The following is a 21,215-nucleotide window of genomic DNA, read 5'->3' as shown; positions in this document are numbered from 1 at the left end:
ACACTGTGTCCCCACATATATCATATATACCCCTCACACCACAACTGACCACACTGTGCCCCACATATATCATATACACTCCTCACGCCAAAACTGACCACACTGTGTCCCCACATATATGATATATACCCCTCACACAACAACTGACCACACTGTGCCCCACATATATCATATAGACTCCTCACACCACAACTGCCCACACTGTGTCCCCACATATATCATATATACCCCTCACACCACAACTGACCACACTGTGCCCAAATATATATCATATGTACCCCTCACACCACAACTGACCACACTGTGCCCCCACATATATCATATATACCCCTCACACCACAACTGACCACACTGTGCCACCACATATATCATATATACCCCTCACACCACAACTGACCACACTGTGCCCCACATATATCATATACACTCCTCACACCACAACTGCCCACACTGTGCCCCACATATATCATATACACTCCTCACACCACAACTGCCCACACTGTGCCCCACATATATCATATATACCCCTCACACCACAACTGACCACACTGTGCCCCACATATATCATATATACCCCTCACACCACAACTGTACACACTGTGTCCCCACATATATCATATATACCCCTCACACCACAACTGTACACACTGTGTCCCCACATATATGATATATACCCCTCACACCACAACTGACCACACTGTGCCCCACATATATCATATATACCCCTCACACCACAACTGACCACACTGTACCCCCACATATATCATATATACCCCTCACACCACAACTGACCACACTGTGCCCCCACATATATCATATATACCCCCCACACCACAACTGACCACACTGTACCCCCACATATATCATATACACTCCTCACACCACAACTGCCCACACTGTGCCCCACATATATCATATACACTCCTCACACCACAACTGCCCACACTGTGTCCCCACATATATCATATATACCCCTCACACCACAACTGACCACACTGTGCCCCACATATATCATATACACTCCTCACGCCAAAACTGACCACACTGTGTCCCCACATATATGATATATACCCCTCACACAACAACTGACCACACTGTGCCCCACATATATCATATAGACTCCTCACACCACAACTGCCCACACTGTGTCCCCACATATATCATATATACCCCTCACACCACAACTGACCACACTGTGCCCAAATATATATCATATGTACCCCTCACACCACAACTGACCACACTGTGCCCCCACATATATCATATATACCCCTCACACCACAACTGACCACACTGTGCCACCACATATATCATATATACCCCTCACACCACAACTGACCACACTGTGCCCCACATATATCATATACACTCCTCACACCACAACTGCCCACACTGTGCCCCACATATATCATATACACTCCTCACACCACAACTGCCCACACTGTGCCCCACATATATCATATATACCCCTCACACCACAACTGACCACACTGTGCCCCACATATATCATATATACCCCTCACACCACAACTGTACACACTGTGTCCCCACATATATCATATATACCCCTCACACCACAACTGTACACACTGTGTCCCCACATATATGATATATACCCCTCACACCACAACTGACCACACTGTGCCCCACATATATCATATATACCCCTCACACCACAACTGTGCACACTGTGTCCCCACATATATCATATATACCCCTCACACCACAACTGTACACACTGTGTCCCCACATATATCATATATACCCCTCACACCACAACTGACCACACTGTGCCTCCACATATATCATATATACCCCTCACACCACAACTGACCACACTGTGCCACCACATATATCATATATACCCCTCACACCACAACTGCCCACACTGTGCCCCACATATATCATATACACTCCTCACACCACAACTGCCCACACTGTGCCCCACATATATCATATATACCCCTCACACCACAACTGACCACACTGTGCCCCACATATATCATATACACTCCTCACACCAAAACTGACCACACTGTGTCCCCACATATATCATATATACCCCTCACACAACAACTGAACACACTGTGCCCCACATATATCATATAGACTCCTCGCACCACAACTGCCCACACTGTGTCCCCACATATATCATATATACCCCTCACACCACAACTGACCACACTGTGCCCCCACATATATCATAAATACCCCTCACACCACAACTGACCACACTGTGCCCCCACATATATCATAAATACCCCTCACACCACAACTGACCACACTGTGCCCAAATATATATCATATGTACCCCTCACACCACAACTGACCACACTGTGCCCCCACATATATCATATGTACCCCTCACACCACAACTGACCACACTGTGCCCCACATATATCATATATACCCCTCACACAACAACTGACCACACTGTGCCCCACATATATCATATACACTCCTCACACCAAAACTGACCACACTGTGTCCCCACATATATCATATATACCCCTCACACCACAACTGACCACACTGTGCCCCCACATATATCATAAATACCCCTCACACCACAACTGACCACACTGTGCCCAAATATATATCATATGTACCCCTCACACCACAACTGACCACACTGTGCCCCCACATATATCATATGTACCCCTCACACCACAACTGACCACACTGTGCCCCACATATATCATATATACCCCTCACACAACAACTGACCACACTGTGCCCCACATATATCATATACACTCCTCACACCAAAACTGACCACACTGTGTCCCCACATATATCATATATACCCCTCACACCACAACTGACCACACTGTGCCCCCACATATATCATAAATACCCCTCACACCACAACTGACCACACTGTGCCCAAATATATATCATATGTACCCCTCACATCACAACTGACCACACTGTGCCCCCACATATATCATATGTACCCCTCACACCACAACTGACCACACTGTGCCCCCACATATATCATATATACCCCTCACACAACAACTGACCACACTGTGCCCCCACATATATCATATATACCCCTCACACCACAACTGACCACACTGTGCCCTAGGATAAATTATGAACCCAGTAATGCAAGTGATCAAAGGCCGTACAGATTTCAAAAAGGTAGCAAAGAAAACATCAGCTCATCCCGCACAAATTCACATCTTTAAACAGTCCCGTACACCCAGAGGTCGCACTAAGATATTTCTAGAAGGGTAATATTACTCATCTTACTACTTTTGAGGAGTATATTTGGCCGGGGAGGAGTATGAAATTTTCAGTAATACATATATATATAACTCATGGCGGTATAGAATGGTGATAGACGCTATTTATATAATCATGTGTCAGTGTCTTCTGTGATTAAATTGAGGCAGTTGTAGTGATGTTACATTATGCATTGCCCAGACTGGAGCTGACACCACCAACCCCCCAACCAGACTGCGACTGCAGCCACCGAAACCTCCCACCACCAACCTGTGGCTGCAGCCACCAAAACCTCCCACCACCAAACTGTGGCTAACGCCACTGACACCAAACACCAAGACTGCAGCCGACGCCGCCGAACCCCAGTGGCCAGACTGCAGCTGATACTGCACATCCATGATGCTTGCCTTGTAAAAGCTTTTTTTTTTTTTTTTAAAGAAATTTTATTTCATTTTTTTTTGTGTGTGGGGGGGGCGTTTTTTCATTATTGTCATTTTTTGCCACCTGTGCACCCGCCAGACATGCAGCCCCACGTAACACACACCTAATGCCACCTCAGCACCCGCCAGACATGCAGCCCCACGTAACACACACCTCATGCCACCTCATCACCCGCCAGACATGCAGCCCCACGTAACACACACCTCATGCCACCTCAGCACCCGCCAGACATGCAGCCCCACGTAACACACACCTAATGCCACCTCAGCACCCGCCAGACATGCAGCCCCACGTAACACACACCTCATGCCACCTCATCACCCGCCAGACATGCAGCCCCACGTAACACACACCTCATGCCACCTCAGCACCCGCCAGACATGCAGCCCCACGTAACACACACCTAATGCCACCTCAGCCCCTGCCAGACATGCAGCCCACGTAACACACACCTCATGCCACCTGAGCACCCGCCAGACATGCAGCCCTACGTAACACACACCTCATGCCACCTGAGCACCCGCCAGACATGCAGCCCCACGTAACACACACCTCATGCCACCTCAGCACCCGCCAGACATGCAGCCCCACGTAACACACACCTAATGCCACCTCAGCACCCGCCAGACATGCAGCCGTACGTAACACACACCTCATGCCACCTCATCACCCGCCAGACATGCAGCCCCACGTAACACACACCTCATGCCACCTCAGCACCCGCCAGACATGCAGCCCCACGTAACACACACCTAATGCCACCTCAGCACCCGCCAGACATGCAGCCCCACGTAACACACACCTCATGCCACCTCAGCACCCGCCAGACATGCAGCCCCACGTAACACACACCTAATGCCACCTCAGCCCCTGCCAGACATGCAGCCCACGTAACACACACCTCATGCCACCTGAGCACCCGCCAGACATGCAGCCCTACGTAACACACACCTCATGCCACCTGAGCACCCGCCAGACATGCAGCCCCACGTAACACACACCTCATGCCACCTCAGCACCCGCCAGACATGCAGCCCCACGTAACACACACCTAATGCCACCTCAGCACCCGCCAGACATGCAGCCGTACGTAACACACACCTCATGCCACCTCATCACCCGCCAGACATGCAGCCCCACGTAACACACACCTCATGCCACCTCAGCACCCGCCAGACATGCAGCCCCACGTAACACACACCTAATGCCACCTCAGCACCCGCCAGACATGCAGCCCCACGTAACACACACCTCATGCCACCTCAGCACCCGCCAGACATGCAGCCCCACGTAACACACACCTAATGCCACCTCAGCCCCTGCCAGACATGCAGCCCACGTAACACACACCTCATGCCACCTGAGCACCCGCCAGACATGCAGCCCTACGTAACACACACCTCATGCCACCTCAGCCCCTGCCAGACATGCAGCCCACGTAACACACACCTCATGCCACCTGAGCAACCGCCAGACATGCAGCCCCACGTAACACACACCTCATGCCACCTCAGCACCCGCCAGACATGCAGCCCCACATAACACACACCTAATGCCACCTCAGCACCCGCCAGACATGCAGCCGTACGTAACACACACCTCATGCCACCTCAGCACCTGCCAGACATGCAGCCCCACGTAACACACACCTAATGCCACCTCAGCCCCTGCCAGACATGCAGCCCACGTAACACACACCTCATGCCACCTGAGCACCCGCCAGACATGCAGCCCTACGTAACACACACCTCATGCCACCTGAGCACCCGCCAGACATGCAGCCCCACGTAACACACACCTCATGCCACCTCAGCACCCGCCAGACATGCAGCCCCACGTAACACACACCTCATGCCACCTGAGCACCCGCCAGACATGCAACCCCACGTAACACACACCTCATGCCACCTCAGCACCCGCCAGACATGCAGCCCCACGTAACACACACCTCATGCCAACTCAGCCCCTGCCAGACATGCAGCCCCACGTAACACACACCTAATGCCACCTCAGCAACTGCCAGACATGCAGCCCTACGTAACACGCACCTCATGCCACCTGAGCACCCGCCAGACATGCAGCCCCACGTAACACACACCTCATGCCAACTCAGCCCCTGCCAGACATGCAGCCCCACGTAACACACACCTCATGCCACCTCAGCACCCGCCAGACATGCAGCCCCACGTAACACACACCTAATGCCACCTGAGCACCCGCCAGACATGCAGCCCCACGTAACACACACCTCATGCCAACTCAGCCCCTGCCAGACATGCAGCCCCACGTAACACACACCTAATGCCACCTCAGCAACTGCCAGACATGCAGCCCCACGTAACACACACCTCATGCCAACTCAGCCCCTGCCAGACATGCAGCCCCACGTAACACACACCTCATGCCAACTCAGCAACTGCCAGACATGCAGCCCTACGTAACACACACCTCATGCCACCTGAGCACCTGCCAGACATGCAGCCCCACGTAACACACACCTCATGCCACCTGAGCACCTGCCAGACATGCAGCCCCACGTAACACACACCTAATGCCACCTGAGCACCCACCAGACATGCAGTCCCATGTCAGATACAGGTGTTCCCTGACCTTACTACAGCCATCCTATCTCCTCCTGTGAAGCCCCCTCATCTCCATACACATATTTGCACACAGTCCCCCTACCAGTTCTTCTTGCAGGCAGCCATTACAGCTCCACTTCCTGCACTGTGAGGAGACTGTGTATAAAGCCACGCCCCTTTCCCGGAGGCTCCGCCCCCTCCCGTGACATCACTGCTGCACGGAGCAGCTCCAGTAAGATGTGGTGTGAGCTGAGCGGTGCCGGCCTGCGCGCTGTACTGCATATACCTGTGCGCTCCGGACCCTCAGCTCACAGGTAACGGCGCTTCACTGCCTCTGCTTGTTACTAGTACCCGCATCAGTTATAGGATGTGGGTACTATTGATTAAAGTTGTAGGAAGTCCGAGGAGGGGGAGAGGAGACCGGCCCCAGACAGAGGAGATCGGCCCTGTCCAGCCAGAAACCGACCGGCCCACCGGGAGAATTCCCGGTGAGTACAATGGCCAGTCCGCCCCTGAGCACCATATTACCTCTCCTAGATAAGACTAGCACCATATAGCCTCTCCTAGATAAGTCTAGCACCATATAGTCTCTCCTAGATAAGTCTAGCACCATATAGCCTCTCCTAGATAAGTCTAGCACCATATAGCCTCTCCTAGATAAGTCTAACACCATAAAGCCTCTCCTAGATAAGACTAGCACCATATAGCCTCTCCTAGATAAGTCTAGCACCATATAGCCTCTCCTAGATAAGTCTAGCACCATATAGCCTCTCCTAGATAAGTCTAGCACCATATAGCCTCTCCTAGATAAGTCTAGCACTATATAGTCTCTCCTAGATAAGTCTAACACCATATAGCCTCTTCTAGATAAGACTAGCACCATATAGCCTCTCCTAGATAAGTCTAGCACCATATAGCCTCTCCTAGATAAGTCTAGCACCATATAGCCTCTCCTAGATAAGTCTAACACCATATAGCCTCTTCTAGATAAGACTAGCACCATATAGCCTCTCCTAGATAAGTCTAACACCATATAGCCTCTTCTAGATAAGACTAGCACCATATAGCCTCTCCTAGATAAGACTAGCACCAAATAGCCTCTCCTAGATAAGTCTAGCACCATATAGCCTCTCCTAGATAAGTCTAGCACCATATAGCCTCTCCTAGATAAGTCTAGCACCATATAGCCTCTCCTAGATAAGTCTAGCACCATATAGCCTCTCCTAGATAAGACTAGCACCATATAGCCTCTCCTAGATAAGTCTAGCACCATATAGCCTCTCCTAGATAAGACTAGCACCATATAGCCTCTCCTAGATAAGACTAGCACCATATAGCCTCTCCTAGATAAGTCTAGCACCATATAGCCTCTCCTAGATAAGTCTAGCACCATATAGCCTCTCCTAGATAAGTCTAACACCATATAGCCTCTTCTAGATAAGACTAGCACCATATAGCCTCTCCTAGATAAGACTAGCACCATATAGCCTCTCCTAGATAAGTCTAGCACCATATAGCCTCTCCTAGATAAGTCTAGCATCATATAGCCTCTCCTAGATAAGACTAGCACCATATAGCCTCTCCTCGATAAGTCTAGCACCATATAGCCTCTCCTAGATAAGTCTAGCACCATATAGCCTCTCCTAGATAAGTCTAGCACCATATAGTCTCTCCTAGATAAGTCTAGCACCATATAGCCTCTCCTAGATAAGTCTAGCACCATATAGCCTCTCCTAGATAAGTCTAGCACTATATAGTCTCTCCTAGATAAGTCTAACACCATATAGCCTCTTCTAGATAAGACTAGCACCATATAGCCTCTCCTAGATAAGTCTAGCACCATATAGCCTCTCCTAGATAAGTCTAGCACCATATAGCCTCTCCTAGATAAGTCTAACACCATATAGCCTCTTCTAGATAAGACTAGCACCATATAGCCTCTCCTAGATAAGTCTAACACCATATAGCCTCTTCTAGATAAGACTAGCACCATATAGCCTCTCCTAGATAAGACTAGCACCAAATAGCCTCTCCTAGATAAGTCTAGCACCATATAGCCTCTCCTAGATAAGTCTAGCACCATATAGCCTCTCCTAGATAAGTCTAGCACCATATAGCCTCTCCTAGATAAGTCTAGCACCATATAGCCTCTCCTAGATAAGACTAGCACCATATAGCCTCTCCTAGATAAGTCTAGCACCATATAGCCTCTCCTAGATAAGACTAGCACCATATAGCCTCTCCTAGATAAGACTAGCACCATATAGCCTCTCCTAGATAAGTCTAGCACCATATAGCCTCTCCTAGATAAGTCTAGCACCATATAGCCTCTCCTAGATAAGTCTAACACCATATAGCCTCTTCTAGATAAGACTAGCACCATATAGCCTCTCCTAGATAAGACTAGCACCATATAGCCTCTCCTAGATAAGTCTAGCACCATATAGCCTCTCCTAGATAAGTCTAGCATCATATAGCCTCTCCTAGATAAGACTAGCACCATATAGCCTCTCCTCGATAAGTCTAGCACCATATAGCCTCTCCTAGATAAGTCTAGCACCATATAGCCTCTCCTAGATAAGTCTAGCACCATATAGTCTCTCCTAGATAAGTCTAGCACCATATAGCCTCTTCTAGATAAGACTAGCACCATATAGCCTCTCCTAGATAAGTCTAGCACCATATAGCCTCTTCTAGATAAGTCTAGCACCATATAGCCTCTCCTAGATAAGTCTAACACCATATAGCCTCTTCTAGATAAGTCTAGCATCATATAGCCTCTCCTAGATAAGACTAGCACCATATAGTCTCTCCTAGATAAGTCTAGCATCATATAGCCTCTCCTAGATAAGACTAGCACCATATAGTCTCTCCTAGATAAGTCTAGCACCATATAGTCTCTCCTAGATAAGACTAGCATCATATAGCCTCTCCTAGATAAGACTAGCACCATATAGTCTCTCCTAGATAAGTCTAGCATCATATAGCCTCTCCTAGATAAGACTATCACCATATAGCCTCTCCTAGATAAGTCTAGCACCATATAGCCTCTCCTAGATAAGTCTAGCACCGTACAGCCTCTCCTAGATAAGACTAGCACCATATAGCCTCTCCTAGATAAGTCTAGCACCATATAGCCTCTCCTAGATAAGTCTAGCACCATATAGTCTCTCCTAGATAAGTCTAGCACCATATAGTCTCTCCTAGATAAGACTAGCACCATATAGCCTCTCCTAGATAAGACTAGCACCATATAGTCTCTCCTAGATAAGTCTAGCACCATATAGCCTCTCCTAGATAAGTCTAGCACCATATAGTCTCTCCTAGATAAGTCTAGCACCATATAGCCTCTTCTAGATAAGACTAGCACCATATAGCCTCTTCTAGATAAGACTAGCACCATATAGCCTCTCCTAGATAAGTCTAGCACCATATAGCCTCTTCTAGATAAGTCTAGCACCATATAGCCTCTCCTAGATAAGTCTAGCACCATATAGTCTCTCCTAGATAAGTCTAGCACCATATAGCCTCTCCTAGATAAGTCTAGCATCATATAGCCTCTCCTAGATAAGACTAGCACCATATAGCCTCTCCTAGATAAGTCTAGCACCATATAGTCTCTCCTAGATAAGACTAGCACCATATAGCCTCTCCTAGATAAGTCTAGCATCATATAGCCTCTCCTAGATAAGACTAGCACCATATAGCCTCTCCTAGATAAGACTAGATAAAACCAGCCTGACCCAGTCCTTTACATCAGCTCTCTAATGAAGTCGTGCAGATTCCTGATGAGGTACCATCTGATGAGACAATCTTGGGGTCTCCAAAGGAAGCAGCACACTCGGTACCTTCTTCCCACTAATACCACACCAAGGATGAAACCCATTGTGCTTTCCAACTAAACAATATTTCTTTACTGAATAAACCCCTATGAGTAAACCCGAGTAAATAACAGAAGCAATAAAAAGGTCCACTAAAAGTTGTGCAGGAAGTTCATACATTTTTATGAGGGAACAGGACCTCCAGAGGGGGCGAGCTACCTACCTCAGTTTCTTACTCCTTAGCACATCTACAAGATTACACCATCACAGCACCCACCGAGGATTATCCCCAAAAGATGTACTGAATGTCTAGAGACAGCGAGGCTGTCCTAACGGCTGCTGTTCTTTTGGGACATGAGCTGGTACTCTCTATAAATACTTCCTCCTCCTTGTCAGGGGCTTCAATCACACATAAATATCTCACATGGATAATATTTATATTGTCAGCTCCTCCTATTGGTGGTGTATAATCTGTATGTAGTGAGCTCCCCCTAGTGGTGGTGTATAATGTGTATGTAGTGACCTCCCCCTAGTGGTGGTGTATAATCTGTATGTAGTGACCTCCCCCTAGTGGTGGTGTATAATCTGTATGTAGTGATCTCCCCCTAGTGGTGGTGTATAATCTGTATGTAGTGATCTCCTCCTAGTGGTGGTGTATAATCTGTATGTAGTGAGCTCCCCCTAGTGGTGGTGTATAAACTGTATGTAGTGAGCTCCCCCTAGTGGTGGTCTATAATCTGTATGTAGTGAGCTCCCCCTAGTGGTGGTGTGTAATCTGTATGTAGTGATCTCCTCCTAGTGGTGGTGTATAATCTGTATGTAGTGATCTCCCCCTAGTGGTGGTGTATAATGTGTATGTAGTGATCTCCTCCTAGTGGTGGTGTATAATCTGTATGTAGTGATCTCCCCCTAGTGGTGGTGTATAATGTGTATGTAGTGAGCTCCCCCTAGTGGTGGTGTATAATCTGTATGTAGTGATCTCCTCCTAGTGGTGGTGTATAATCTGTATGTAGTGAGCTCCCCCTAGTGGTGATGTATAATCTGTATGTAGTGAGCTCTTCCTAGTGGTGGTCTATAATCTGTATGTAGTGAGCTCCCCCTAGTGGTGGTGTATAATCTGTATGTAGTGATCTCCTCCTAGTGGTGGTGTATAATCTGTATGTAGTGATCTCCCCCTAGTGGTGGTGTATAATCTGTATGTAGTGATCTCCTCCTAGTGGTGGTGTATAATCTGTATGTAGTGAGCTCCCCCTAGTGGTGATGTATAATCTGTATGTAGTGATCTCCCCCTAGTGGTGGTGTATAATCTGTATGTAGTGATCTCCCCCTAGTGGTGGCGTATAATCTGTATGTAGTGAGCTCCCCCTAGTGGTGATGTATAATATGTATGTAGTGACCTCCCCCTAGTGTTGGCTGTATAATCTGTATGTAGTGATCTCCTCCTAGTGGTGGTGTATAATCTGTATGTAGTGATCTCCTCCTAGTGGTGGTGTATAATCTGTATGCAGTAATCCCCCCCTAGTGGTGGTGTATAATCTGTATGTAGTGAGCTCCCCCTAGTGGTGGTATATAATCTGTATGTAATGAGCTCCCCCTAGTGATGGTGTATAATCTGTATGTAGTGATCTCCCCCTAGTGGTGGTGTATAATCTGTATGTAGTGATCTCCTCCGAGTGGTGGTGTATAATCTGTATGTAGTGAGCTCCCCCTAGTGGTGGTATATAATCTGTATGTAATGAGCTCCCCCTAGTGATGGTGTATAATCTGTATGTAGTGATCTCCCCCTAGTGGTGGTGTATAACCTGTATGTAGTGATCTCCCCCTAGTGGTGGTGTATAATCTGTATGTAGTGAGCTCCCCCTAGTGGTGGTGTATAATCTGTATGTAGTGAGCTCCCCCTAGTGGTGGTGTATTATCTGTATGTAGCGAGCTCCCCCTAGTGGTGGTGTATAATCTGTATGTAGTGATCTCCCCCTAGTGGTGGTGTATAATCTGTATGTAGTGAGCTCCTCCTAGTGGTGGTGTATAATCTGTATGTAGTGAGCTCCCCCTAGTGGTGGTGTATAATCTGTATGTAGTGATCTCCCCCTAGTGGTGGTGTATAATCTGTATGTAGTGATCGCCCCCTAGTGGTGGTGTATAATCTGTATGTAGTGATCTCCCCCTAGTGGTGGTGTATAATCTGTATGTAGTGAGCTCCCCCTAGTGGTGGTGTATAAACTGTATGTAGTGAGCTCCCCCTAGTGGTGGTCTATAATCTGTATGTAGTGAGCTCCCCCTAGTGGTGGTGTGTAATCTGTATGTAGTGATCTCCCCCTAGTGGGGGTGTATAATCTGTATGTAGTGATCTCCCCCTAGTGATGGTGTATAATCTGTATGTAGTGAGCTCCCCCTAGTGGTGGGGTATAATCTGTTTGTAATGAGCTCCCCCTAGTGGTGGGGTATAATCTGTATGTAGTGAGCTCCCCCTAGTGGTGATGTATAATCTGTATGTAGTGAGCTCCTCCTAGTGGTGGTGTATAATCTGTATGTAGTGAGCTCCCCCTAGTGGTGGTGTATAATCTGTATGTAGTGAGCTCCCCCTAGTGGTGGCTGTACAATCTGTATGTAGAGATCTCCCCCTAATAGTGGGTGCATAATCTGTATGTGAGGAGCTCCCCCTAGTGGTGGTGTATAATCTGTATGTGAGGAGCTCCCCCTAGTGGTGGTGTATAATCTGTATGTGAGGAGCTCCCCCTAGTGGTGGTGTATTATCTGCATGTAGTTCTCTATTTTCTAGTGGTGGATGACAAACTTTACATATGAATTTTATTTCTGTTTTTCTCTCTTAAATTCAAGGTGTGGACATGCTGCTTACCTGTGTTGACTACATGGTATCCCCGGTTATTCTGGGTGTCACCACTGACCTGTGTCTGGAGAGCTGTGGGGTACATGAGTGTGTACTGGGAAGTCTGGCAGCGGGAAGATCCACCATTGTGGACTCAGCATCAGGACCTCTTATCGAGACGATGCTGCGGCGCTCTATGACTTATGTAATGGAGGGAAAAGAGGTTCTGGTTATCGGCGCTGGTGGCATTAGCAAAAAATTCATCTGGCTGGCTGCTCAGAGTTATGGGATCAAGGTAACATGTGGTCTCATTTAAACCATTGACTCGAAGGCTGGATACAGATCCTTAAAATCCTACTGTATAGGATGTAGGAGGGAACATGTGGTGCACGGTACTTGGATTCTGGGCTTTATGGTTGGGGGAGGCCGACAAACCAGATAATAGGTCTGGGGAATGGATGATGAAAGAGGGGACAGCAATAGCCAGGGCCTGGGGTAGTTGTATAGCGGGTTCGGGTAGTTTATACAATATTTGCCCTGAGTGAGGTATAACTAGGTGCTGGAAGCCTATGGCCTTGGCGTAAGTTGCCAAAAGGTGCATCAAATGCATTGGCCTCGGGTACATAGATACAAGGCCAGTCAGTGAGCTGGGTGAAGCATGGCCCATGCCCTGATGCCAGATTGTCACCAACAATACTGTATACAATATAACTAATATAGTAAGATGGTTTAGAGTTCAGTGTCCATCTTTCTAGCCTTACAGTGAGACATTCTACTCTCAAACACCAACCTCTCCATCCAGGGTGGTAATATGCTTTCTGAAGCCAAACCCAGACCTTGGCAGAGGACCCACAAGAGGCCACATAAAATAAAGTTGTTGGCTGGATTCGCCCCATGTGTCTTGTGTTTGCCCTCGGGTATGTAGGGACTAGGGTTGGGTAGTAAATAGTCCAGCAGTTCTGGTTCCAGGAAAGGGCAACAAAAAATTCCAGGATCTTGGGTACGTCGATACTAAGTTCTTGCCCATAGTAATGGAGAGTCTAGCTATGAGGACCCCATAACTGCTATAACTGATGCATGATATTTTGGGCCTCTTTACTGATTTTAGTAGAGGGATAACACCACATATATGTAACGTTCCCATTTTTTGATTTCTCTCAACAGATCCATTTGGTGGAGTCGGATCCAGGGCATTTTGCCTCATCGCTTGTCACCTCCTTCATCCATTACGATTATGACGATAACTCTTGTGGCGATGAGGAACATGCACAGAACATCTTGTCTATGGTCAGGGAGAAAGGCCTCCATCTCTCTGGTTGCATGGCTTTTTGGGATGAGTGCACTATCTTGGCTGCCATCTTATGTCGTATGTTAGGTCTTCCTGGAACACCTCCAAGTGCAGTGAGGCTCGCCAAGCGCAAAACTCAAACCCATTTGCGTCTCCTCCACATGACGTCTCCGTCTCCACCATTCCCTTATGCTGGGGCGTTTGCTGTACCCTGCTTTCCTTTAGGTCCCGGTACAGGGGGTGTAGAGGCAGCAGAGTCGGTCCTCTCCTACCCATTGGTATTGAAGCCAGAATCTGGAGCAGGAGCTGTTGGTGTGCGACTGGTCCAGGATGCAATAGAGTGTAGAAAGTTAGTTAAACAAATGGGGGTAGAACCTGATACCTGTAAGTTGGTGAGAAATGATTCCACCATAGATACAGGTGAAGTCTATCTTAAAGAACAAAGTTTGAAGCCAAAAATTGGGGGTGTGTGCAACCTAAGTGTCCCTGGAGATGGGTTATCTAATGGAGTGACTAGTGCGGAACGTTCTGAGCCGAAAAACGTACCAGTTCAGACGCCTCCCCCATTGCTGGCCGAGTACATCACAGGCTCTGAGCACGATGTGGACTTGGTCCTGGGTTTTAATGGGCGCCTCTTGGCTGCATATGTATCAGACAATGGGCCCACTCTACTTCCTGGTTTCACTGAAACCGCAGCAGCACTTCCATCACGTCTTAGTCCAGAACGCCGCTGTCAGCTGGTGCAAGCCGCTATGCGCAGTTGTAAAGCGCTGGGCCTGTACCCCGGGGTTTTCAATGTAGAACTCAAAATGACGGACTGTGGGCCACGCTTGCTAGAAATCAACCCTCGGATGGGTGGATTTTATCTGCGGGATTGGATTCGTCATATCTATGGCACTGACCTTGTGCTTGTTGCCCTGGCACTGTCTTGTGGGATGGAGCCAGCATTGCCAGAGAGGGGGGCACAAGACAGCGCCGTTCTGGTGGGTGTAATGTGCACCGGAGAATCTCACGAGAAGGCTCTGGCCGGCACAGCCAATCCACAGAGATTGTCCGAGCTGCATAATGCTATGTACATCCGATTCAACCGTCTGGAGGGTAGTCCAGTCTACCGTCCGGATCAGGAGCCATATGGCAATGTGGCATGTCAGGGACAAAGCCAAAAGGAGGCCAGGGAAAGACTTCTAGGGGTGTGCTCCGCGCTTGGGCTGGACTCTCCAGGATATCCATTGAGTTATCTGACTGGAGAGTTCCAGTGAGCGATATGCTAGTCTGTGATGTAGAAGGGGCCAGGAACAGTGGGATCAACAATGGAGAGCAAAAAAGAACAAAGTATACGGGTTTATCTTTCCTTATTCTAACATATTTTGCACATATTCTTATGACCATGTGAACAACACTCTGGATACCTAATGCAGTGAAGGGGTTTTCCCACCTCATTCCATGGACATGAAGACATGACGGCTTCTGGGACCTACGGGAGTAACGGGGTCCCTGACCACGGTCTGCCAATTCTTGATGCCCTGACTCCATTAAGTCCACAAACCAATGAGACTATGGGAGTTGTGAGAGGAGCATCGGCCATTGCCATCACCATCGGCCATTGCCATCACCATCGGCCATTGCCATCACCATCGGCCATTGCCAGTCAGGGAAACCCTCTTACTCTCTGTAAGTGGAATATTGCATAATGGATGGATGGGAAAACCCCTCTAAGGATAGCAAGTCTCACTTCTTAGAGGTAGAGTACAGAACTTAATGTACAGAACAGAAATGAATCCTTCTTCCCACTAGTCTAGTTGTCTCTTTCCAGGTGTTATCTCACATGTATTAAATGTCTTTGTAACTTTTGAAGAAATCTTTTCAATATGATCCAGATGATCGGGGACATCTAATTAAGGATCAAGTCAAGTCTGTAAGTTCTTACTGTAATAAATTATCTTTAATTTGATATAGAAAATTTAGGATGTTGTCCTTACTGACCGGAAGAACAAACTAGAAGGTGTTTTCCAGGAAACATTGACGACCTGTCCTTAACTCTGTCCATTGGCACCCATCTCGAGCAGCAGAAGAATAACTGATCCGCAGTACCCCAAAACGTCCACTATGCAGTATATTGAGCTATGTGTTTGTACTTCCTTACACTGAGCTTTTTAATGAGAATGTTGGGTTTTGGTCCCCTATGACTACTGATAACCCATCATGGGTCTACCCTGTAGTTAATCTATACCTTAATCCCAGATAAAATGATATACTTCATTAACAAATTCTGCTTAGTTTGTAAAAAAATAAAGCTCCTCCTCCCCATAGAGATGTGTATTCCAGCCTGTACAGTGTGTGACTATGGAGGCTGCATGATCTCTCATCTTATCTTCCTGTGTTTGTTTACACAGCTCCTAGAAGGGAGGATAAACCCCTTTACTTTCATAAATCCTCATGCTCCTCCCTCCCATAGAGATGTGTATTGCACCCTGTACAGTGTGTGTCTATAGAGGATGCATAAGCTCACATCTAATCTTACTGTGTTTGGTTACACAGCTCTGAGATGGGAAGATTAACCCCTTTACTTTCATAACTCCTCAAGCTCCTCCCTCCCATAGAGATGCGTATTTCAGCCTGTACAGTGTGTGTCCATGGAAGATACATGGGCTCACATCTGATCTAAAAAAAAATTAGATTTTTCCACATTTCTGACTCAACGTGCACCCTTCATCCAGTGTCCCATTGAGGATAAAATTTACAAGTCGTAAAAACCAGCGTCCGTCTAAAAAGGGGGGTACTCTGTGATCCTCTATAGCTCTGATTGTGGGGTCCTAGGCACAGGACCTCTACTGATAGGTCACCAACCCCAAGGAAAGGTCCTCCATGGTTTTTCCTGGAAAGTCATTTTAAGGACAAATTCTGTAAAAAAAAAAAAAGAAAGAAATAAAATTGATAAAACGTAAAATCTTGTACAGAATATTCTACAACAATAAAAGACTGAGTGAAGATTGTCTTATTATGTCCCAATGTGAAAGGTGTTATTATGATTTCATTATATTATCTCATAATGGGATAAAGGAACCCAACACATTGAAAAAATAGTCTTATCAGGTGTCCGGGAATGATATAATGTTTCTGTGTCATTATCTAAACTTCTGCTTATTCAGGTCTTAGGAGTCCAGTGGGCGGTCTTATCAATGATAAACAGCATCTCTATAGATACATTCATACAGGGGAAAGTGTCAAGCACACCGGACCCATAAAACACCTTCATGGAGCAGAACGGTCATGTGCGCGGCCGTCTGCTCCATTAGTCTGATGGAGCAATGAGGGGTCCGACGGAGGTAACAGGGACCCCATCGGACCCCTCGTTCTCGCGATCTATGGGGGTCTCAGCACTGGGAAAACCCTTTTAACATATCATATTGGAAATCATAGAGACAACACCTTAAATATATTAGAAGTAGCGTAGAATTCCCCACATTAGTGATATCACAAGGGGGTGAATATTATTACCATTAGAGCCCCCCCTCATTAATAAAGACATCTAATTGACACATGGTAATAACCAATGATGAACTCAGGAGCCTTCAATAAGCATGATTCCACAAGACACGAGAAACCAGCACAGAGAAAAACCTCCAGAACCGGCTCCAGCTCGTCAGCAAACCCTAGACACGTGCACGGATGGAGAGCCGGAGAACAGGAAAAATCCTCCAGCATCGGGTCTCATCCAAGAAAATTCAGTTCAAATTGGAGCATAAAATCCACCAGTCACATAACAGACTGACACGTTTCACGCTAACTGCTCATAATCATAGAAAATAACATCAAAATCACGGGTACAGAAAGGATTCAGACTCCGTAACCCCTTAATGTCCGGGCCCCTTTTTCGTTTTTTGCCTTTCCATTTTTTACTCCCCACTTTCAAAAATCTAAAGTGCTGTGCGATGGCTTTTCTGCACTTCATGGTATTTAATATTCCATGCCATGTACTGGGAAGCGGGAAAAAAAATTCCAATTGCAGTTAAATTGGTGAAAAAATGCATTTCCACCATTTTCTTGTGGGCTTGGATTTTACGGCTTTCACTGTGCGCCCCCAATGACATGTCCACTTTATTCTTCGGGTCGGTGCGATCACAGGGATCACACATTTGTATAGGTTTAGTGTTTTCATACATTTACAAAATCTGAAACCTCTTTTACAAAAAAAATGTGTCATTTTGCCGTATTTCGGCGCTAATAACTCATTCATACTTTGACGTACAGAGCTGTGAGTGGTGTCATTTTTTGCGGGATGAGATGATGTTGTCGCTGCTACCATTTTAAGGACTGTGCGGCCTTTTGATCACCTTTTAAGAAAAAAATTATATGTTGCACAATGGCAAAAAAGTGCATTTTTGAAAGACCACCTAGGGTACTTTCTCAGAAAGATTTCTTAGAAATGTTTTCTGTTTTCTGAGAATGTAAACACCTAGAAACAGAACATTAAGCCAATTTTGAACAAACTGGGGCAGATTTACTTACCCGGTCCGTTCGCGATCCAGCGGCGCGTTCTCTGCGTTGGATTCGGGTCCGGCCGGGATTCATCAAGGTAGTTCCTCCGCCGTCCACCAGGTGGCGCTGCTGCGCTGAAAAGCATCTGAACGCGCCGGAATTCACCGGGCTGGACCAAGTGAAGGTGAGCGCGTCCGAAGCGACACATTTCTTTTTTTAAATGCGGCGGTTTTTCCGAATCCGTCGGGTTTTCGTTCGGCCACGCCCCCCGATTTCCGTCGCGTGCATGCCGGTGCCAATGCGCCACAATCCGATCGCGTGCGCCAAAATCCTGGGGCAATACAGGGGAAATCGGCGCAAATCGGAAATATTCGGGTAACACATCGGGAAAACGCGAATCGGGCCCTTAGTAAATGACCCCCAATATCTTTCTTTTATTAAACACTCAGTTTATACAAAACAGTATGCAATGAAATAGTTTTCACAAATGGGTAGATGAGGATATCACATTAAATACATAAAATTCACGGGGATATGAAATGTGAGTGATTTTAAAAGGAGGTCACGTATTCAAGATACAAGGAAGTTTTTATGTGCAAGAAGCTGCATTAAAGTGCAAATCTAATAGTAATCTTGCTGCCTTCAATGCACAAAGTAACATTACTATTCAGATTTTAATAATGTGACAACATACCCATGATGATGAAGTTACACCCGCCCACAATGAACAAAAGATTTTTTTTTAAGATAAGTATCAAATCTAGGTGTTTGTTCAGACCTTGTGGAGCTTTACTCCCCAAAGTAAAAATCCAAAATGTCTCCCTGTTAAATAATTTTCTTTTCATGTCACCCCCTCTCACAGGTCGAAACACCTTTTCTATGCCCCTCCATGATAAATGTGTACAATTTTTTTTATGTATATCTCTGAAATGGCGTGATGGAGCCGAGATATTTACTGAGTTGTATGTAATATCTTATCTACTGTAGATGTAGAGGATGCCCCCTGTCTATGGTGATGATAGAACCTCCTCTGCTCTAGGTGTAGAGGATACCCCCTGTCTATGGTGATGATAGAACCTCCTCTGCTCTAGGTGTAGAGGATACCCCCTGTCTATGGTGATGGTAGAACCTCCTCTCCTCTAGGTGTAGAGGATGTCCCCTGTCTATGGTGATGGTAGAACCTCCTCTCCTCTAGGTGTAGAGGATCCCCCCTGTCTATGGTGATGATAGAACCTCCTCTCCTCTAGGTGTAGAGGATGCCCCCTGTCTATGGTGATGGTAGAACCTCCTCTCCTCTAGGTGTAGAGGATGCCCCTGTCTATGGTGATGGTAGAACCTCCTCTCCTCTAGGTGTAGAGGATGCCCCTGTCTATGGTGATGGTAGAACCTCCTCTCCTCTAGGTGTAGAGGATGTCCCCTGTCTATGGTGATGGTAGAACCTCCTCTCCTCTAGGTGTAGAGGATCCCCCCTGTCTATGGTGATGATAGAACCTCCTCTCCTCTAGGTGTAGAGGATGCCCCCTGTCTATGGTGATGGTAGAACCTCCTCTCCTCTAGGTGTAGAGGATGCCCCCTGCCTATGGTGATAGTAGAACCTCCTCTCCTCTAGGTGTAGAGGATGCCCCCTGTCTATGGTGATGGTAGAACCTCCTCTCCTCTAGGTGTAGAGGATGCCCCCTGTCTATGGTGATGGTAGAACCTCCTCTCCTCTAGGAGTAGAGGATGTCCCCTGTCTATGGTGATGGTAGAACCTCCTCTCCTCTAGGAGTAGAGGATGCCCCCTGTCTATGGTGATGGTAGAACCTCCTCTCCTCTAGGTGTAGAGGATGACCCCTGTCTATGGTGATGGTAGAACCTCCTCTCCTCTAGGTGTAGAGGATGCCCCCTGTCTATGGTGATGGTAGAACCTCCTCTCCTCTAGGTGTAGAGGATGCCCCCTGTCTATGGTGATGGTAGAACCTCCTCTCCTCTAGGTGTAGAGGATGCCCCCTGTCTATGGTGATGGTAGAACCTCCTCTCCTCTAGGTGTAGAGGATGTCCCCTGTCTATGGTGATGGTAGTACCTCCTCTCCTCTAGGTGTAGAGGATGCCCCCTGTCTATGGTGATGGTAGAACCTCCTCTCCTCTAGGTGTAGAAGATGCCCCCTGGCTACGGTGATGGTAGAACCTTCTCTCCTCTAGGTGTAGAGGATGCCCCCTGTCTATGGTGATGGTAGAACCTCCTCTCCTCTAGGTGTAGAAGATGCCCCCTGGCTACGGTGATGGTAGAACCTTCTCTCCTCTAGGTGTAGAGGATGTCCCCTGTCTATGGTGATGGTAGAACCTTCTCTCCTCTAGGTGTAGAGGATGCCCCCTGTGTATGGTGATGGTAGAACCTTCTCTCCTCTAGGTGTAGAGGATGTCCCCTGTCTATGGTGATGGTAGTACCTCCTCTCCTCTAGGTGTAGAGGATGCCCCCTGTCTATGGTGATGGTAGAACCTCCTCTCCTCTAGGTGTAGAAGATGCCCCCTGGCTACGGTGATGGTAGAACCTTCTCTCCTCTAGG

General features: G+C 47.3%; 1 protein-coding gene across 3 annotated transcripts in view; it reads left to right on the top strand.

The window, feature by feature from the left end:
- CARNS1 (carnosine synthase 1) overlaps window positions 1–17,137 on the top strand; it is a 29,778-nt gene extending 12,641 nt beyond the window's left edge. For all 3 annotated transcript variants that reach the window (XM_072130196.1, XM_072130198.1, XM_072130197.1), the window contains 2 exons: window positions 12,914–13,197; window positions 14,067–17,137. In XM_072130196.1, the coding sequence (XP_071986297.1) occupies window positions 12,914–13,197; window positions 14,067–15,449 (1,667 nt within the window). In that variant the 3' untranslated portion in view covers window positions 15,450–17,137. The remainder of the gene's footprint in view (window positions 1–12,913; window positions 13,198–14,066) is intronic.
- Window positions 17,138–21,215: the final 4,078 nt, after the last annotated feature.

The sequence above is a fragment of the Engystomops pustulosus genome, chromosome 11 (assembly GCF_040894005.1).
Source record: "Engystomops pustulosus chromosome 11, aEngPut4.maternal, whole genome shotgun sequence".
Taxonomy (NCBI): Eukaryota; Metazoa; Chordata; class Amphibia; order Anura; family Leptodactylidae; genus Engystomops; species Engystomops pustulosus.
Note: the sequence above shows the minus strand (reverse complement) of the source record. Positions and strands in the feature narration are given on the sequence as shown.